The sequence below is a fragment of the Cyprinodon tularosa genome, unplaced genomic scaffold (assembly GCF_016077235.1).
Source record: "Cyprinodon tularosa strain WSP-4 unplaced genomic scaffold, ASM1607723v1 ctg407, whole genome shotgun sequence".
In the NCBI taxonomy this organism is placed as follows: domain Eukaryota; kingdom Metazoa; phylum Chordata; class Actinopteri; order Cyprinodontiformes; family Cyprinodontidae; genus Cyprinodon; species Cyprinodon tularosa.
Window position 1 is genome coordinate 987,691 of NW_024039127.1, and position 21,934 is coordinate 1,009,624.

Genomic DNA, 21,934 nt, shown 5'->3' on the forward strand with positions numbered 1-21,934 from the left:
TGAAAGGAGGTAACATCTGAAACAGAAGGAACATACAGAGCAGAGGGAACATGTTAAACAGAGGGAACATATTGAACATAGGGAACACGCAGAGCAGAGGGAACATGCGGAATGAGGGAACATGTGGAACAAGGGAACATGTTGAACGGAGGGAACATGTAGAGCAGAGGGAACATGTGGAACAGGGAACATGTTGAACGGAGGGAACATGTAGAGCAGAGGGAACATGTGGAACAGGGAACATTTTGAAAGGAGGGAAGATCTGAAACAGAGGGAACATGCAGAGCAGAGGGAACAAGTGGTACAGAAAGCGCCAGCAAACCGATCATTTGCTGGATGAGGCTAGTTTTTACTCTGCTTGATGATCATTCAGACTCATCATTAGACCGTCCCTTAATGTTCCTCCAGAGTCAGTGATTGCAGCCCCTTCCTCTCTGTTCTGTTGGGTTGTGGAACAGAACTACCACATTTACACTGGATCTAGCGGCTGAAAGTCTGGGGCTTTTATTTTGTAACAGGAACTGCCAGGGCTTTTTCTGTAATGTAACCAAATGACTAATTTCCTGTCAGACTTTACCAGCAGCATACACACCCACAGCTGCAGCTCCGGGGTTCTGTATGATCGGCTGGCTGCTCAGGCCAAAGGGGGGTCCAGTCCAGTTGGTTCTGAAATCAGAACCAGAGGTGGCAGCTGGAAACCAAAAGGCTTTCTTACTGGAGCACATCTCTCCACTATCTGTGTCACATTTGGATCTGTTCAGAACCGAAGCAGACCTTTAAAAAACCAGAACCTGGTTACTGATCCATCCGTCAGAGAGAGCAGGTCCTGGTTGAATGGATCTCTCTGTGTTTTAGGATGTCTGGAAGGTTCTCCATCTCAGAACCCTAAGCGGTTCCGTCACCATCAAAGTTCCTGCTGCTCCTTCACTGCTTGTGTCAGTTTGGCCTAAAGACCCATAAAAGTAATCATTTCTACATGATTAAAGATAAACTGATGTAAAAGTTTGTTTTATCATAAAACTGTTATTATTATTATTATGTTTATATAGAACATAAACAAGTAGATTCATTGTTCCCGAGGGCCCTCCAGCTCCCCTGGGGCCCAAAGTAGTTGCTGAGCTTGTTTTTGCCCGGGGACGGCCCTGTTCCTAGCAGTCTCTGAGATTTCCGGCTCCAACATAATGGAGGTCCCTGCACAGGATTACGTCCAGGATTGCTGCTGGACTCCCCGCCCAGTGGAGGAACAAGAAGATTAGAAGGAAATGATCCAAGCCCATACCATGATACCACCTCCTACAGGGTTTATACAGGAATGAGTAACTCTTATTTAATGCTATTTTAATGCTCTTAGAAATTATTTTAATGCCATTAACAAGTACCCATGACACACATATATATATGGAAAAATCTTTCATCATCTTCACCATCTACAGGCTGCAGCCATGTCCCGAATTCCTCGTTTTCCAGCCACTATTGTTGAAATTTGCATTCTCTAATAGTCTGATCCTTCCAGATCTGATTACAAAACTGAGTCAAACCAGAACTGTTGAATAGTTGTTGCCATCTTTCTGTTGTGCTTTCTCCAATGTGGTGCAGCTTTGTCGTCACGCCCTCAAAACCCCGCCCGCTTTTCATCCAGAAATTCAAAACACATCTCTGCGTTGTGATTGGCCCACCAGTTCTAGGGCCTGGGGCATTGATGGAGGCTAGACCACTGCAGGCAAAAAGGATTTTGGCCGCTGGTGGGTGGGGCTAGTTTACTAGGCTATCGTGATATAATATATCTGACGAAAGAGTTTTTATTAACGTTTTTTTTTAAATAAAGCATTTTAAATGCCATGATAATCAGATTTAATGAATTTTAATGCCAATTAAAGGCCTTAATTTAAGGAATAATAAATGAATGAGTTTTAATGATTTTTAATGACCTGCGGAAACCCTGTCCTATGGACCGTTCGTCCGTTCAATTTGCATGTTTTCTAAACAAAAACCAGGCTTTGTTGGGCTATTAAATTAAAGCCTGGAACTCGAAACTGTTTCTGACATTTTGAATTGAAAAAACTTCCTGGATGGGAGAGAAACGTCTTCAAACTTGGAAACAAAGTCCAGCGGATTGATTTTTAACTTTTTTTTGGAATGACTCTGACCTGGATGACTGAGAATCTTCACCAGCACAGTCCTCAGGGCAGTTTAGAGAGAGCATTCGACCTCCATGTTCTCCTTAGGGAGTACCCAGAGAGAGCCCATGCCTGACAAGGAGGACATGCAAACTACACCCAAGGCTGGAAAAAAAAAAAAACAGAACCCACTTCCTGTGAGGAGACAGATCTACCCATAGATGTCCATAATAAAGGCTAGATGTCTCGTCCGCGCTGCTGGCCAATGGGGGTCGACGTCCGCACGTGGCGGCCATCTTGCCACAGGCAGCTCGCTCATTCGTAACATTGTGTTTTAAAGGCGCATGTACTGAAATAACCATAACTTCCTCAATTGTCTAACGATTCTCAAACTGTTTGGTTTGTTAAACAAAAGTCAGACATGTAGTTATGATACTGCGCACTTATGAATAATTATAACCATGGAATTTCATATGAAAAGAACATTGAATAGAACATACAGGTGCAATAAATATACACATGCACAAGGTATTTGTGTTAAATCAATATATGCTATTAAAACTCAGTGTACTGAATGGCAACATGATATATAGATATATCTATAGATATCTATATATATATAAATATGTGTATATATTGGAAGATGCCAGACTTTTGCTATGACATAATAGTATTACAAGACTGTTGTTGACTCAAAGCTTTTATAAGTTTGTATTAGTTTCATTTGGACAACTTAAAGATGGTGTTGTGCCAAACATTTTCAACTTTCCAGCTCATCTTCAAAGGGCATGTGTATCATTGAAATTTAATCACATATTGATATACCAATCTTATACACCGTGAATTGTTGTTGGTCACTTTTGTTTTTGTTTCTGCAGGTTATATAATGTGTAAGCAGGAGGAGAAGATCGTCCATCCCCGTTTGCTGACATTCCTGCACTAGTACATGACCACAGCTACCTTCCTGTCCGCTTTGATGGCCTTGTGGACAACGGTCTCTTGTACATTACACAGAAGCTCAATAAAACCTTCCTTTTCAAAGGGCATTAGCCAAGCTATGTTTTTTGGGTCATTTTTTAAATCTCTGTCTTCCATGTGTATACCATCACAGTAGTGTAGGTGGGGATTTCAACATGCTACATCTATATACTTGTGAAGGGGACTATTGTACCAATTTTAAAAGCAAATAAATGTCACTTTTATAATGGTTTAAAAATAGGAACTTTTGTGTAATTACCCCTGATATATAATCCGAATAGTCTACAAGAAACTTCAAAGTGTTACCTTTAATTTGAAACCTGGATTATGCTTCTACACCAAGAGGTTGCCACACAATAAGCCTTTTTTGTTAGTATTTCATATTTTATTATAACAATAATATTCATATTATAAAAGTATGTATGTAAATATATATAAATTAGGACTGTGAAATAATTAATCACACACCCAAAATACACCCAAATAAAAGTATTTATTTATATATATCTATAGATATCTATATAGATATATATCTATATAAATATCTATAGATAGATATATATAGATCTATATATAGATATATATAGATCTATATATAGATATAGATCTATTTATAAATAGATATAGATCTATATCTATATATAGATATCTATATAGATATAGATAGATATCTATATAGATATAGATCTATATAGATATCTATATATAAATATATTTAGATATAGATCTTTATCTATATATAGATATCTATCTATATAGATATCTATATGAATATCTATATCTATATAGATAGATATCTATAGATATATCTCTCTATATATGTTGCCATTCAGTACACTGAGTTTTAATAGCATATATTGATTTAACATAAATACCTTGTGCATGTGTATATTTATTGCACCTGTATGTTCTATTCAATGTTCTTTTCATATGAAATTCCATGGTTATAATTCTTCATAAGTGCGCAGTATCATAACTACATGTCTGACTTTTGTTTAACAAACCAAACAGTTTGAGAATCGTTAGACAATTGAGGAAGTTATGGTTATTTAAGGACATGCGCCTTTAAAACACAATGTTACGAATGAGCGAGCTGCCTGTAGCAAGATGGCCGCCACGTGCGGACGTCGACCCCCATTGGCCAGCAGCGCGGACGAGACATCTAGCCTTTATTATGGATATCTATGTATGGATCTACCAACCCACTGCGCCACAGTTCAGCCATCTACTCCAGTATGACTTCTTTTTATTTTTGATACAAATGGAACCCCATACTCCAGTACTATACGCTCTGCTACCATCTGCTGTTCGAACTTGGTATTGGAACAAACTAACGGAACCGCAGCCTGGAATCCGAACAATGATGATGATGGTAGTTATATGTTGTATTGGGTTATGATCTTCATAATAAATCCATCAAATTATAATTAGAAAACTTAAATAAAAAAGGAACTGATTACAAAAAGAGCCTTCATCTTGTTCTCTGTTTCTGATTGGTTGATCTGAATGCCTGTTACTGTGGTTCTGTGATAGACTGCTGCAGTGTCCAAGTGCTGCCCGCCCCTCACTCAACAGTTTGGGCCACAGGTTTGAATCAGGAAATGGACTTCTCTGTTTCACCGGCTCATCCAAGTGTTTAAGGGGAAGCTGAGTGAGAAGCTCAGAACCTGACAGACACATCTGGATTTCTGGGGGGAAAAAGGGGGGGTCCCTATGTCCTCCAGCAGTCTAAGCCTATAGCAGCAGAACTATAGAGATAGCTCAGGATAACCTGAGCCACTCTAACTAGAAGCTTTATCAAAAAGGAACGTTTTAAGCCTAGCCTTAAAAGTAGACAGGGTGTCTGCCTCACGGACTAAAACTGGTAGTTGGTTCCACAGGAGAGGAGCCTGAGAACTAAAAGATCTGCCTCCCATTCTACTTTTAGAAATTCTAGGAACCACTAGTAAACCTGCAGATTGAGAGCAAAGTGCTCTGTTACGAACATAAGGAACAATCAGATCTCTAATATCAGATGGAGCTTGGCCATTTAAGGCTTTATATGTGAGAAGGAGGATTTTAAATTCTAACTCTGGCTGCAGCATTTTGGTTCAGCTGAAGGCTTTTAAGTTGGACCTGAACTGGAGGATGTAGATTAATGATGATCTGAAACAAGGACCAGCTGCCCTGGACTCCTCATCATCTGCCAGAACGTTGCTCATTTGAATCTTTGTGGAAGAAAGGCAGCATCCCTGTGAGGTTCTGGGAGGAGATTCATAAACAGAGGAGGTTCTGAGGCTGGAGGACTTTCAGTTTCTGAGAGCAAATAAAGAAATGGCAGAAAAAGAAAAAAAGAGAGTAGCAGGTATAAAAGTAGACCAAAGGTCAGGCAGTTCTGAGGCAGAAAGGTCAGAGGGATGGAGGAGGATCTGCTGGGGTTCAGGAGGACCGATGGATGGACAGGATGAGATGTGTAAGTGGGCACCGAGAGGAAGAAATTAATTTCCAAGCGGCCCATGAACGTCTCATTCGAATCGTCACTAAGCTCTGTTCTGGGCTGAGCCGCTTAAGACTAGGTTCTCGCGATGTTTTGCTGCTGACGGAATACAGCGAAGATGTTTGGAGTTTTTTAATATAAAATTATTTATTTAAATAAAAATGGCCGCCGTGGAGCGCGGAGCGGACAAACTGTAAGTGTTTTTAATCCTTCATCCTCCTTTTTCACGGGTTCGTGCTGAGATTCAGCGCCATCGTTTCCTCCGCAGAGCTTTATGACACAAAGTGCGCAGATTTTCACCCCGGGCCGTCTCTGCGGAGCGGGGTTAGCGGGAATAACGTCACATATTCAGCCCGGACCGAAGCTCATCGGAGCCCCGCTGCTGGAGCTCCGGAGGGCCGCTCAGGGCTCCGCGCTGCCCGTGGAGGAGCTGCGCAGGCTGGGCAGAGGGGCGGGGAGTGACGGGAAGACCGGGGAGGCTTCGGGGCTGCAGCTCCGTCACAGCTAGCTAGCTAGCTACTGATGTTATGCGCACATGCACGCGCTCCATAATAACCCGGCTCCCCCCCACCGGAAGCTCAGCGTAAACTGTTAAAGAGCTGCTGCTGCCGGGTGCCGCTGAGCAAGAGTATGCGCGTACGCGAAGGCGCGTGCCCCCTGCGGTTTCAGAAAGTCAGCAGCTTACTTCCTGTTCTGGTAGAAACAGTTTGAACCTGGAAAGAGTTTTCTATGGAAGCCCGTTTCCGCCACTCTGTAAAAAAAAAAAAAAAATAACTATCTCAATATAATGAGATAGTATCTCATTATAATGAGATAGTATCTCAATATAATGAGATAGTATCTCATTATAATGAGATAGTATCTCAATATAATGAGATAGTATCTCATTATAATGAGATAGTATCTCAATATAATGAGATAGTATCTCATTATAATGAGATAGTATCTCATTATAATGAGATAGTAACTCAATATAATGAGATAGTAACTCAATATAATGAGATAGTAACTCAATATAATGAGATAGTAACTCAATATAATGAGATACTATCTCATTATAATGAGATAGTAACTCAATATAATGAGATAGTATCTCATTATAATGAGATAGTAACTCAATATAATGAGATAGTAACTCAATATAATGAGATACTATCTCATTATAATGAGATAGTAACTCAATATAATGAGATAGTATCTCATTATATTGAGATAGTTTTTTTTTTTTTTTTTTAAGTTAAAATTGAGTATTTTTGGTCAATAGCTCCCAGATCATGTGACCTATTGACCCAAAATCAGTGTGTAATTGTTCTACTAGTCTCTGTAGATGGGGCACACTCATTTGTTTTTCATTTTAACTCTTTTTTTATTTTTTAGCAATTTTTTAAGTTAAAATTGAGTATTTTTCGTCAATAGCTCCCAGGTCATGTGACCTATTGACCCAAAATCAGTGTGTAATTGTTCTACTAGTCTCTGTAGATGGGGCACACTCATTTATTTTTCATTTTAACTCTTTTTTTTATTTTTTACCAATTTTTTAAGTTAAAATTGAGTATTTTTCGTCAATAGCTCCCAGGTCATGTGACCTATTGACCCAAAATCAGTGTGAAATTGTTCTACTAGTCTCTGTAGATGGGGCACACTCATTTGTTTTTCATTTTAACTCCTTTTTTTTTTTTTTTTTTTTAGCAATTTTTTAAGTTAAAATTGAGTATTTTTCGTCAATAGCTCCCAGGTCATGTGACCTATTGACCCAAAATCAGTGTGAAATTGTTCTACTAGTCTCTGTAGATGGGGAACACTCATTTGTTTTTCATTTTAACTCCTTTTTTTTATTTTTTACCAATTTTTTAAGTTAAAATTGAGTATTTTTCGTCAATAGCTCCCAGGTCATGTGACCTATTGACCCAAAATCAGTGTGAAATTGTTCTACTAGTCTCTGTAGATGGGGCACACTCATTTGTTTTTCATTTTAACTCCTTTTTTTTTTATTTTTTAGCAATTTTTTAAGTTAAAATTGAGTATTTTTCGTCAATAGCTCCCAGGTCATGTGACCTATTGATGCAAAATCAGTGTGAAATTGTTCTACTAGTCTCTGTAGATGGGGCACACTCATTTGTTTTTCATTTTAACTCCTAGCTAAAAAAGGAGCTAAAAAAGGAGCTAAAAAAATAAAAAAAGAGTTATAATGAAAAACAAATGAGTGTGCCCCATCTACAGAGACTAGTAGAACAATTTCACACTGATTTTGCATCAATAGGTCACATGACCTGGGAGCTATTGACCAAAAATACTCAATTTTAACTTAAAAAATTGGTAAAAAATAAAAAAAAACTATCTCATTATAATGAGATAGTAACTCAATATAATGAGATAGTATCTCATTATATTGAGTTACTATCTCATTATATTGAGATAGTTTTTTTTTTTTTTTTTACAGAGTGGCGGAAACGGGCTTCCATAGTTTTCTAAGAACAGAAATAGAAAACTAAAGATTCTGAAGCGGGTTCTACCAAGATGCTCAGTGAGAGGGGGATTTAGCTTTAGACAATACTAGGCAGTTGCCATAGCAACACTATGTTTACATGTATGGTTAATACAACTATTACTCATTTGTGCACATTTATTATTTTTTTGTGATAAAATGCCATCAGAACGCTGATAATATTAAGTGTGTCTCAGCCCCCCCCCTTCAGTGTCCACCATATTGGATCAGTCCATTTGCTGCACATGTTCAGAAAGGTCCAAACAGACAGCAGCAAACCATTTGAAAACAAACCATGCAAAGAGCAGTGTTGCTAACTTAGCGCTTTAGTCGCTATATTTAGCCACTTTTCAGACCCCTCTAGCACTTTGATTTCTAAAAAGCTCCTAGCGCAAAACCTAGCGACTTTTTTCTGCTACTGGAGACTTTGGAGACAACATCTAAAAGCAGCGAACTCTGCTCTCCAGAGCGAGTAGATTGGTAACCCCGCCTCCTGCTCTCCTCTATCTTGTCTGCTGTCATGATTCATGCAGCTATTATTTCATCCAAATGAAAAATGGAGAACAGATAAGCAGATCATGGCTTGTCTACAGTGAAAAGAAGGACTGGGTTATTTACTTTGGCCTTTTTGGAAACACAGGAAGGAGCAATCAGCTAAGTGAGCTTAGTGCTTGGAAAAAATCTTTCATTCCTTTAGAGACAGCATGAAAAGTCAGCTGAGTACAAAACATAGAGAGGAAAACAAGAAGAAAAGGGACAAGAAGAGAGGGACACAACCTAGAACAGATAATGGATGTCTATTCTATTAACATTTCTCTATCTGTAGAATGGGGCCGTTCTATATGTTGTCTTCTCTGTTCAGAGGGCCCCCTGCCTGTATTTGCCAGGGGCCCCCAAATTTCCTAAATCCGTCCCTGTGCTTAGGGGAGAAAAAGTATTTAGCCCTTAACTGTTTCCTTTTGGGTTTTTTATCAATTAGGAAAAATATATCCAGATTGACCTGAACAGAACCTGTCTGACAACAGGAAGTAGGATAAACAACATTATTAGGTCCTGATTGAATGAACAGATAAGAAGTAAACAGTGATATTATCTCCCAGGAAGGATTACAGATCAGTTTCTACGAATCTGGGACTACAGGGAACCACAGATAGAACCTTTTTCACATAGAAAGAACATGAAACCTTCCACAGATAATCTGAGCAATCAAACTAGAACTTTATCCAAATTTTGGCCTTGAGTTTAACTGATATTTTTATTATTTGGCTCTGATTCAAGCTATCAACTAGTTATTTTTTTGTTGTAAAAAATTACTTTCTTCAGATGCAGGTAAAGATTCTCAGTCATCCAGGTCATAGTCTTTTCAGAAAAGTAAAAAATCAATCCACTGGACGTTGTTTCCAAGTTTGAAGACGTTTCTCTTCCCATCCAGGAAACTTTTTCAGTTCAAAATGTCAATTTTGAGTTTTTAAACCAACTTTAAACAGAGGGGGGGTGGACTCAGATTTCAGCTTTCAAAAACCTACAATTCAGCAACTGAGTTGATTCCTTCCAGCTATCATCGCAGCTCCAACCCCTTTACAGGACAACAGAAGACCTCACCTGTTCATCCAGGCCAACTATTCCCTCTAACGACCCCCCTTTCAGAGACATAGACAGGTATGGGGCATTGCAGGCTAACAAAGCAGCCAAACGACCCCCATTCCAAAGGGGGGGACCGGTTCATCCGTTTCTATTTGCATGTTTTCTAAACTAAAACCAGGCTTTGTTGGGCTGCTGGATAAAACCTGGAACTAAACGCTATTTCTGACATTTGGAATGAAAAATCTTCCTGGATGGAAGAGAAACGTCTTCAAACCTGGAAACAAAGTCTAGTGGATTGATTTGAACTTTTTTTAAATGACTTTCTTCAGATATACTCGATCACCTCTAAACCCTGGTCTTGATGTATTTTCTTAATTTGGTGGAGATCATCGTATAATCAAGTTAAAACTGTGCTTGAAGATGCCTCCACCTGCATCCCATCAGGCCGCTGCTCAGAGTCAGGTTCATTGTTTTAAATAAAACCGAACGTTCCAGCTTGTTTCCTAGACACCAGAAAGAAAACGTTCTCCAGGTTGCCTGACACAATCTAATGTGAAATGAAGGAACAAGAAAAACAAAGTTTATCTGAGGCTGCCTGCATTCCTAGACTGGACAGGGAGGGATTTGATCCAACAAACTGATTCGGATTACTAACCAGTTCAGTCAGTTTTAATGAATGTTACAGACTGGTTCCAAGTTCAACACGAAGAAATCTCCACCAGAATTAGAACCAGACTCCGTAGAGCTTCTTTAAGGGCTCATTTCGCTTAACTCACAAACAATAAGTGTGGAAAATAAGTTGCCAGTATTTGTTTTCTGGTTTCCCCTATTCTGGCTGACAACACCAGACCACATGAGGAAGCAGAAAACTGACGTTTACAACTTTATCAAAGCTTCCTCATGCAGTTTAAGACTAAAGGGTGGTTTATGCTCAGAAACCAGGTCGTCTACGTGAGAGAGAGAAAGGAGGCTTCTGATTGGTCAGTTCTCCATCCGCTCTACACTATGGGTATTTCCTGTTTGGTACCTAACGGCAGAAACTCTGGCTGTAGTGCCATCCACAGCACCTGGCTCACCTTGGACTCTATCCCAGACACCGTGCAGGACGCTAGTTTGTAGCTCTGTGCGACCAGAAGCCAAAACACGCAGCGCCACGGCCAGTCTTTGGGGAACACTCACGGGTGAACTGTGTGTCATCCGCCATTGGATGAGGGGTTGTAAACGGCGAAGAAGCTCATTAAACCGACACACGGACGCCCACAATCCTAGCTAGTTCCCCATTGTCCCTCTGGTGTTGTGGTGTGGAATAACATAGCTCAGACCACGCTTGAATATATCTGCGTCATATCTGCGAGACGCTAACTGTGACACACTGCAGGAGGATAACCAGACGTTTACAGTTATTTCTTTTTCAAGAGTCTTTCCACAGTCTGTTGATAGGCATGTTTATGGGAATGTCTGGAGATGTTTACATGTGTGAACCTTCACCAGCAGGAGCTGCTGCTCGGTTGCCGTGTTTTCTGTCCATGTAGTTCCAAATTATCCTGTGTTTGCGATGTGGAAATTCTGTCTGCACAGATGCCACCCTGAGGGGCTTGGAAGCCCAAAATTCTGTAATTTCCCAACATAGACCTTAAAGAAAGCATCAAGCATAAATTAGCTCAAAGTTCAAATAGAAAACATTTATTATTTCTCATTTGATTGTATGTACAAAATAAAATAACATCACCAGTGAAAAAATGTCCAGCATTTTGTTGTTTATAGCATAAGATAATTTACTAAGATAGTAGAGGACCCAAAATTCCTTTTTCGTTCAGGAAGGAGTCATTTTACAAAGCGAGTCAATATTTATTCACCTTAGTGATGGAGATTCTATCCTTTAACGAGGACGAATACAAAGCAATCAGAGTCTTATTGGTTTTATTAATGCTCGCTGGTTTAATCACTGCTGCTAAATGTTCTTTGATCTCATGCAGAGCTGGTGGCATTAGTTTAAACCAGAGTCTAAACTTTTGTTTGAAGGATCCCAGGATTCAGATTGGTTCTGTGGATGCTGGGTTTGGATCGGTTGGGAGCGTGCTGCTGGCTGGCAGTCAGCGTTGGAGCTCTGTGTGCGGAGCTGGCGGTTTTGGATAGCAGGCTGTGCTGCGCTGCTGTTCCCTGATGGGGAAAGCAGTCCTTCAGTAATGTTTAGTATTAGGAGAAGCAATGGAAGATGGGCTTCTTGTCCTCCAGCAGCTTAATCCCATATTTCCGGTGTATCTACTGTTTTCTTCAACTGGAGCCAAAACTGCCACTATGGCCTGTAATAGATGTTCCTTCAGTCAATAATTTGTTACCCAAATGTATCAATCTATTTTTTATTGTAATTTATTGTCATTACAAGCAACGAAATGAACCACTCCCCTCCCCTTGGGGAGCAGTGGGCTGCCATTGTGCGGCACCCAGGGAGCAGTGTGGGATTAAGAGTCTTTGCTCAGAGACCCAGAGTGGCAGTCTGTGGGAGTGGGGCTTGAACTCAGAACCTCTGGATTTCCACCACAATGCCCTGACCACTAGACCACCACTCCCCTATACTTCCACAAATACTATTTTAGCTGGAAATGATTCCGTGGAAGGCTTTTATCTTTGCCTTAAAAATTACTTAAACTGTTATAAACCCGGTAAAAGATAAAGACTTAATTTATCTGACCAAGGAGGGCAGCAGCTCACATCAAAGACAACTGAATAACGATTATGCTAGGATTGTTCTTACTGATGATGTTTGAGTTGGTTAAACCCTAATAATACCTGCTGCTTGCGTGTCACAACGAATGCTTTCCCAAGTAATTTGTCTAATTAGGACAGTTCCTCTGTTATCATCTTCATTCTGTATGTGGGAAAGATTTGGGAATGGAATGAGAGCGGTGTCCTTGATATAAGAACATAATGTGATATTTTGATATGGTCGGAGCCATGGATGTCTCCTCATCTGCAAAGGTGTATGATGCAATGAAGTGACTGGTGTTGTATAAAATGCTTCTTTAACTGTGATACAGGGCCACTTCAGTGAGATGTGAGCCTGGTTGGTAGGCAGCGGCCTTCTGTAACTCTGAGCAACTTCTTTGGACTTAGTAATATTACAATTTCTGTCCAAATCTGTCATCTTGTCTCATGGTTATTTAATACATATACATTGTAAAGTGTTATTTAAAGAGTTTGTCCAGAGTGATCTCTTTTTTTAGCAAAGCACTTGCAGAGAGAAGGCTTCAAGGTTTAAATACAGAGCTTTCTTTTACAATTAATAAGACAAATACTACAGACATTAATTGCAGAAGCTGTTACAGTATCAATATAAAAAATTTAAACACTATTTACAGGATGTTTGCTGTCGGTTTCATAAAGGCCAGGCATACACTCTGAGAGTTTTTGCCCTTTTTTGCACAGGTTCTCTAGTCTTTGCGAGAATGCAGTAGCAGCCATTCAAAATGTCCCTTCCCAGTCAAAAGCTAGCCGAATGGCAGCAAAATCCCCTCCAACTTCCAGCCACTGTCGCGACCCCCTTTTGAATATCTTTTTATTCTGTCTCCACCCTTTCACTGAATTACAAGGTCTGACCAGGAGATGGTGCTGCTCTTTAGATCTTAATGTCCACAAATCATGACAGAAAGAATATTTTAGTACAAAGATTGAGGTCTAAAAAGGAATTGTAGGGAACCAGCCAAGGACCCATCAAGGAAAGTGGGGAAATTTTGAACGGCTACTCATGTATTTTCAGGCCAAGTTGCAACCTCATGGTGCGTCCTGTGTTGTGTAGTATACAGGGGGGTAACGAGGGGCTATTAGCCTCTCATGACCACCTCCCAATCTGGAATTGTAAGGTCGGTAGAAAATCAAACATGTTTGAAATTCAGTCGGCCCTTGTGAGGTGTTCGTCGGCGAATCCTACTGTTGAAGCAGCTATGAGAGTCTACGAGCCGATTTACCTAAACCTGGCACACTGCCCATGTACAAACAAGGGACTGCTTCTTCCAGATTGACGAGTCCGACCAGCTCCATCTCTTGGCACTGGGTATGACGTGGTTTTCGGACCTACAGTTTGAGCAGTTAGACCCTATCAGAGTATCGGCCGTACATTGTTAGCACACTTATTGTGAGCTGGGAACTTTTAAACCCTGCAAATTCTTTGTATATTTTGAGCTGCAGCTGAGTACAAAGATTGAAAATATCGTACAGTGTATGCCCGGCCTTAAGCAGAGAGGAAATCCTTCAGATCGCAGGGCATTCCAATCAGAGTTGGCAGAGAACCCGAATAAGCCCTTACCCGTTTCATTTCACAAGGGGCAAAGCAATACTGAAGGACATTTGATCTGAGGGCTTTAGCTTTTCTGCTGTAATAAAATTATATAGCAGCCGATAGGCATGTTTATCGCCTCCTACTGAAGGCACCTGCAGCCTGGGATAATCTCAGTGTAGTGGTAACAGTTCAAGGGCTGTAGGACCCTGGTAGAAAACCACATATGCATTCACCATAATATGTAAGCTATAAATATAGCAAACATTTATTATTTTACTGATTGAATGATTGGCTTAAACCTATTCTTCAGGGCAGAGTGAGTCCAAATTTATCAACAATGTTGTTAAAGACTAACCCCAAGAAGTTTAGGCGTTAGATAAGTTTAGATAACTGATTGTTAAGCTCATGTGATTATTCTTGTGGGAATAAGAAAAGGGTAGGGAACCCCTGAACCCCTGCTGAGTGGGAACTGTATTGTCAACGGACGCACTCAGTCAACAGGGAGACAGATGTCTGCAAGAGCTTTCCTGGTTAAGCAATATCTAATAAGCTAGTTACTTATTTCGTCTCAAAGCTTCACAAAAGAACCATTCATGTCCATAAGAACCCTAGGGGGCAAAATATTAATCGAATATGCAGGGAATGGAAGTAGTCAACGAATGCGCTGTGTTGTTGACAAAGAAGCTAATGGCTAATGAACACAAGGGAAGTCTTTTTAAAGGATTATTTGGTCATATTTTAGCAAATCTGTGTAATGAGCAGATCGGAATACAAACGTTAACTTAGTGTTTAAACCCTAACTGAAATAAAATGTAATATAACTTAATAGATAACATTCTAAAAACAGTGTCTAATTTAAGATTGTCAGTACGCTACAGTTGCCGCTTCAATTGTTAGCTTTTCAGTTCAGCTTTTAAAACACTGTTAGAAATACATCAAACATACAGAAGAACAACAATGACCAAATTATTTAGCTAAGCACACATTTCTCTACCTTTACCAGACTATGTGTCTGTTTTTTTCACCATTCTGATGAAAATGAAGGATTCCCTTTGGTCAGAAAAAAGCAGGTATGTCCGAGAGTGTTGGTAGCAGGCCGTACTTTTGAGAAACTTTTGAAGAATGCCGCCCCTTGCCTGTAGGGACTTTGCAGTCCAGCTGGCTAAGGCCTGGTTTATGTTAACAAACCAGGTTGTCTGCGTGTGTGTCGCAGTTAATGCAGATATGCCCCGTCCCCTTCTGCAGACACTCTGCTGCACAGTCAGCAGACACCGACAATTTTGGGGAGGTGCAGCAGAGAGGAGGCCTCTGATTGGTCAATTCTACATCCGCTCTACACTGTGTATTTCCTGTTTGTACCTAATGGCGGAAACTCTGGCTGTAGTGCCGTTCACAACGCCTGGCACACCTCAGACAATATCCCAGACACCGTGCATGACGCTAGTTTGTAGCTCTGTGTGATGGTCTGTTGTTTTCCACCTGAAGCCAAAACATGCAGCGCCACAGCCAGTCTTTGGGGAACACTCACGGGTGAAATGTGTGTCGTCTGGCATTGGATGAGGGGTTGTAGACGGTGAACAAGCTCGTCAAACCGACACACGGACACCCAAAATCCTAGCTAGTTCCTGATTGTCCCTCTTGTGTTGGGCCAAGGAATGACATAGTGCAGACCACGCTTCAATATTGGACATAAATCAAAAATAAAATATTTGCATCATACCTGCAACCTGCGGGAGTATACACAGCCCTTAAGGCATCAAGAGGTCTTTGTCTATGGGAACAAGGTTTTATATGGAGGATTCCCAAGGGGTCCCAGGATTTTCTTAGGAGGTTGCATCCTTGGGAATGTCCTGAAAATGGCATCAGCTACACTCTGATACAGAGTTTTACTGGCCCAACATTCTTGTATAGTCCAGGTTGATATTCATCTAAAAGCTGTTAGTTAGCAACTGTTGTTGCCAAAGTTGGAACAACCAGTTTTTAGAAACAGGAATAGCTGGTTAGCTGGAAAAAATCTGACCATAATTACACTCCTACAATTCATCATTGCTGTTGGACAAACAAAAAAATTAACAGACACATGGTCATTTTGGGTGATATCTCTTCCAGGGAGGAGGGGCAAGAAGGCGATGAAAGAGACCCCCTGCCCTCAACCAAACAAAAAGACAGGTCACACAGCAAGACAAAAAAGTCTCGCAGGGAGCGTCGTCATGGTGCCCAGGGGGCTGAGACGGCGGCCTCAACCATACCGCCTGCGATCAGTAAACATCCTGAGGAGGAGATGGAACCACAGAGCCAGGTACAAAATACCTAGAGAGCTGAGAAGGTAACGCCCAGAATGATGTTCTGAACTTAACTTACTCCCTCCTCTCTGTAGATGTTGGAGCCAGTGGCGGGACCCTCAGAGCAGGAGCCGGAGTCTGCAGCTGGTAGTGAGGCAGCAGGATCTCCCAGACAGCGACGCTCCATCATTCGAGACCGCGGGCCAATGTATGATGATCCCTCCCTGCCTGAAGGCTGGACCCGCAAATTGAAACAAAGGAAGTCTGGAAGGTCAGCAGGGAAGTTTGATGTATACCTGATCAAGTAAGTCATGATCAACATGTATCACTATGATGAAAACCAATGAAGTAAGACACCAACACTTCAGGTTTTCTTTTGTTCTCTACAGCTCTGAGGGAAAGGCATTCCGGTCAAAGGTGGAACTTCTTGCCTACTTTGAGAAGATTGGTGACACAAAGACTGATCCCAATGATTTTGATTTCACTGTTACTGGGCGTGGAAGCCCATCTCGTCGGGAAAAGCGTCCTCCTAAAAAAACAAAAGTGGTGAAGCCATCGGGACGAGGCCGAGGGAGGCCTAAAGGTACAAAGACAGCGATGGTAGAAGTTACGCCGGAGTGGTTCAGCTGAGGACGGCTTTTCATGAGTAGTTCTGCAGTTGTTCTGTGTTCATCTCTTCTGTTTGTGTAGGGAGTGGAAAAATGCGTCAGGCCACTGAGGGTGTAGCCATGAAGCGTGTGATTGAGAAGACTCCTGGCAAACTGCTGGTGAAAATGCCATTTGGCAAGACCGAGTCCTCCTCTGGAACCACATCAAAGGTATGACGGGTTGTTCGGCCTATAACCTGTCGATTTTCTAATTCGAGAATTGAAATAACCTAATTCAACTGATGCAGTGAAGCTTACCCTTTGCTACTCTCTTGTGTTATGTATCTTGCTGATTTGGACTTTGCTCTGCAGGGGGTGTCTCCTATAGCAGTGCCCAAATCCCGGCCAGGCAGAAAGAGAAAATCAGAACAGGAAGTTCCACCACCACCACCTCAGGCCACTCCCAAAAAACGAGGAAGGAAACCAGGATCAACCTCTGTTGCATCATCAGTGACTTTGACATCCACCTCCTCGACCACAGTCTCTGGGAGCTCGGCGGTGGGGAGCTACACTGCTGCCGCCATCATGGCTGCTGAAGCTAGACGAAGAGCAACTAAGGAGTCTTCCACTAAACCTGTGGTTCAGGAAACTGCCCTGCCAATCAAAAAACGCAAAACAAGAGAAACTGTGGAAGAGATGGAAAGTGTTAAAGCTCCACTGGTTATGACTGTTGAGACTGGGAGCACCAGCACAGCAGAAGAGAAGGGAGGCACAGTAGAGGGGGGTTCAAGATCAGACCCAAAGCCCACATCCTCTGTAGGAAGCCAGTCAGAGAAGCAACAATCTGCTTTAGATGAAAGCCAATCTCCTCGACACAAGGCGCATAAGTGCCTGAAGCACAAGGAAAAAAGAGAAATGGGAGATGGAGGAAGTAAAGGCAAGGATGATGCTGAAGATGAAGGAGGGGGCGGAAGGAGTAGCAGCAGCAGCAGTAGCATTATCCCTGCAAAAAGCCACAAAAGGAAGGAACGACAACCTCATAAACACCATCGCCATCAACAGCACTCTGGCTCATTATTAGATCAGCCACCTCCTCCTCTTCCAGAGTCTGAACCACCTTCCAGCCAACCCAGGCCTGAAGTCAAACCACAGACTGTGCCTCGTCTAACCCCCGAACCACACCAAAAGTCTGTGCCTCAGCCCCCTTCTGAACCTCTTCAACCCGTTTCTCAATCACACCACCAGCCCGGTTCTTGCTCTCATACCCAGTTACCCACTCTATCCCAAGCCCATGCTCTGCAAGTACACCAGTCATCCCCCACGGGACAAATAATGGTTGAGACCTTGCCCCCACAACCCCCAGTCCAAACCCTCAGTCAACCACTGTCTACAAACCAGACAACCCAGTCACAGCCTACACTCTCCAAAGCCCAGCATCAAAGCCAGCATCAGACCCTGCTTGCGCCAACTCAGTCCTTTCCGACTCTGCATGCTAAGCCGTCTCCAACCAGGCCTCCACAATCACAGGCTCAGCACCCCATAGCACTCCAGCCTCAAATCCAGCCTAGACATTCGTCTCATACCACAGCCCAATTTAAACAGTCCCATTATCAAATGCCCCAACTTCAGTCCCAGCCAAAAATATTGACCCAACCTCAATCACAAGCCCAAACAAAGATCCCGACTCAAATTCAGTCTCAATCACAGGCAAGAAACCAGAGGCAACCACAGTCTGAATTCCAAGGAAGAATACCATCACAGATTCAAAGTCAACCACAAACCAGGACACCAACACAAGGTCAAAGTCAACCTCAAACCAGGACACCGACACAAAGTCAAAGTCAACCTCAAACCAGGACACCGACACAAGGTCAAAGTCAACCCCAAACCAGGACACCGACACAAGGTCAAAGTCAACCTCAAACCAGGACACCGACACAAGGTCAAAGTCAACCTCAAACCAGGACACCGACACAAGGTCAAAGTCAACCCCAAACCAGGACACCGACACAAGGTCAAAGTCAACCTCAAACCAGGACCCCGACACAAGGTCAAAGTCAACCGCAATCCAGGACACCGACACAATTTCAAAGTCAACCTCAAACCAGGACACCAACACAAGGTCAAAGTCAACCCCAAACCAATACACCACCACAGGGTCAAAGTCAACCTGAGACCAGGACACAATCACAAATTCACAGTCAATCCCAAACTATGACACCAACACAAGGTCCATCCCAAATGAAAACACCATCACAAATTCAGGGCCAACTTCAGAGCAGAACGCCAACGCAAATTCTGAGTCAATTTCAGACCAGTAAACCAACACACATTCTGAGTCAACCACTGACTAGAGCACCAACACCAGGTCAAAGCCAACTCCAAACTAGGATGCCAACACAAGGTCACTTTCAACTCCAAACTAGGACACCATTGCAAGTTCAGAGTCGGCCTGAGGCCAGGACACCAACACAAGGTCATAGTGAACCCCAGCCTAGGAGCCCAAACCAAAGTCAAACTCAACCCCAGGCAAGGACTTCAGCACAAGTACAGAGTCCTTTACAGACCAGGGCCCCAGCCCAACTGCAGAGTAAACACCAGACCAGAACTCCAGCCCAACCTCAGACTCAACCCCAGACAAAGCTCCCCACACATAACCAGAGCCAACCACAGACCAGAGCTCAACCAACCCCTCACCTGCAGTCTGGCCAGCAGGTGCTGCCTCAAACTCATATGAGACACACCTCGCAGCACAATCTCCCAACTTCATATAGACCCTTACCCAGTCAGTCTCACACCCAGTCCAGGCCACCTGTTACCCAGTCACAAATACCAACGCACTTTCAAGGCTTTCCAGCCCAATTACATCCACAGTCTCCCTCTCAGCTCTCAAGGCTGCATGCCCAGAACCTCTTTCCTCACCGAACATCATCTTCCATTCAAACCCAGCCCAACCTTGTCCCAGCACAGCAGAACCAGTGTGAACAGCCCCAGGACCTGAGCACCACACGACAGACCCAAGAAAGCCAGGTCCCAAGAAGAGAGGCCAGCCTGGAGGGCATCAGGATGGAGGGGAGAGGGGAGCTGGTCACAGCGTCAGAGAACAAAGAGGTTTTAGGAAGTGACAGAGGGTCAAACAGCACATCAAGGCCTTCCAGCTCTGTGCAACCTGGACCTCCTGGAGCAGCAGGATCCAGCCTTGTGCCTGGAGCAGATGGTAGGGCTCGCCTGAGGTTGGAGCCAGAGGCAGCAGATGACAACAAAGAGCTCAGAGACATTGTCCCACAGTCCTCTGTCCCCTGTCCCAGCTGTGAGGAAACTGTAGAGTCACGAACTGCCGTCAGTGAAAGAGTCAGCTGATTGGTTGGTCGTGTGAAAGGCAAGCTGATTGGCAATCTCATGGACTGAGTCACCAGACGGAGGACTTTGGCCAGGCGGACGAAGGAGGTGTTTGGATCTTACTTTGGACAGAATTTAGTAGGACTGTCTCAGCCTCTATTCTTGGATCCTGTCCCGGAGGCCTTGTAAAGTCAACTTGTCACTGAAGGACTCATTGAGATTTGAATGATAGTGTCTTTTTATAGAGAAACAAAAACAGAAGAAAAGGAAAAAAAAATCAAAAAAAGAGTGTGTATATAATCTAAAGGCAGCTGTTGCATCCTGCTAGTCTCCGTAGGGAGGAGGAGAGTAGTATGGAACTAAAAACCGATGCTTAACAACACATTACTCTGTTAAGATGTTGCTTCCTGAATATAACCTGTTTTTTTTTTATTTAGTAGTTGATTGTTTTGTCTTTGTTATACAGCTTTAAAAGTTATATGAACCATGGCCCTGACTCTAACACGGACCATGTTGACTGACAGTCCCTCCCTCAAACCTGTCCACTGATAGTCTGTAGGCAATGTGCAGTGACAGTTTGCACCTTAAATCGGTTTCCTTAGAATTTTCTTCATTCATTACCTTTAATGTTTGACATGACATCTAAAGTAAGCAGATGTTTGTTTTAGCGTTTTCAGTTTTATGTGGTAAAGTTCTCAGTCTGCTTCCAGATTTCCTCACACCTGCAATGGATGTGGAACGATCTGGAACCAGACTTTGCACGGTCAAAGGGAAGCTGCTTATTGGTGTTTCACCATTTACAATTAAGCCAGTTCTTCCAGGATTTTTCCTAAACTGGTCTTTATGAACGTTTTTTGTTTCTCTCATGTTGTGTTCCTAATGTAAGCACTTTTTATATCAAACCAAACCTGCGCCTACGGTAGCTTTATTTGACTTCTTTTAATAATGAATGTGTGGGAAAGGACCCCTTCTTAACGTGTCTTTATGTCAGATGTCTGGAACAGTTTGCACATCTCAACTTTATACAATCAACTCCTTGCATGTCGCTCAGAGACCCTGCAGGCCTTCAACCGAAGCGGGGCCCGCGTGCGTAGAGGCCGTCCTGGCTTAGGTTCAGATTCAGATGTAAGCAGGAAAGCGGTTCAGATGTAGACAGAACATACCTCAGATGATCCTCAGTTCTGATCAGTGTCAGAATTTGTAGATGTCCTATCTGAGCGGAATTGTTAGATAGTTCTGAAATTTAGCCAGACCTAAAGTGAAGGCACTGATCCACAATAGAAAAAGCAAAAAAGACCCAAAAAACCCAAATAGTATTCATTTAACCTGGAAGTGTCACTAAGATTCACAAAACTAATGCAGCCTGACTCCATATTTTGTCATAGTCTAAATCTTGTAATTGTGGCGCTAACATCAGGGCTTTTCATCCATTAATTGGTGTACCGATACCTTTGAAGTATTTTAGATATTTTTCTCAGTGTCTTATAATTTCTCAGTGACTCAAACCCCTAATGTAGCAGGTTCAAGTCTTGTTGGAGTGGTAAAATCAAGACACCAACAGTGTGTGATTTTCAAAGGTACATAGTCAAGTCATTTGACATTTTTCAAATATACAATCATTAACAATTGTTTTTAAAATTGATTCTCATTTGGTCATTTACATAGGTGGTAAACAAGAAGGTAGCTTACCACAGCTAAGCCAGTTAGCGCCTCCCACCAGAGTTATGAAAATAATGACAAGTCCAAGATCCAGTGTGAAAAAATGCAAAAGAAAAAAAGAAATCAAAGTGGAATACGATTGAAATAGTCC

At 42.3% G+C, this 21,934-nt stretch overlaps 1 protein-coding gene across 2 annotated transcripts; it reads left to right on the top strand.

Annotated features, from left to right (window-relative positions):
- The first annotated feature begins 5,629 nt into the window (after positions 1–5,629).
- Positions 5,630–20,374, top strand: mecp2 (methyl CpG binding protein 2). Of its 2 annotated transcripts, XM_038298429.1 has the most exons (7): positions 5,630–5,764; positions 16,026–16,215; positions 16,294–16,502; positions 16,588–16,781; positions 16,889–17,016; positions 17,158–18,926; positions 19,029–20,374. In XM_038298429.1, exons 1-7 carry the CDS (start codon positions 5,733–5,735, stop codon positions 20,143–20,145), a joined length of 3,639 nt encoding a protein of 1,212 aa, XP_038154357.1. In that variant the 5' UTR covers positions 5,630–5,732; the 3' UTR covers positions 20,146–20,374. The 2 variants fall into 2 exon arrangements, with proteins under 2 accessions (XP_038154357.1, XP_038154356.1); XM_038298428.1 differs by having other exon boundaries at positions 17,158–20,374.
- The last annotated feature ends 1,560 nt before the right edge of the window (positions 20,375–21,934 follow it).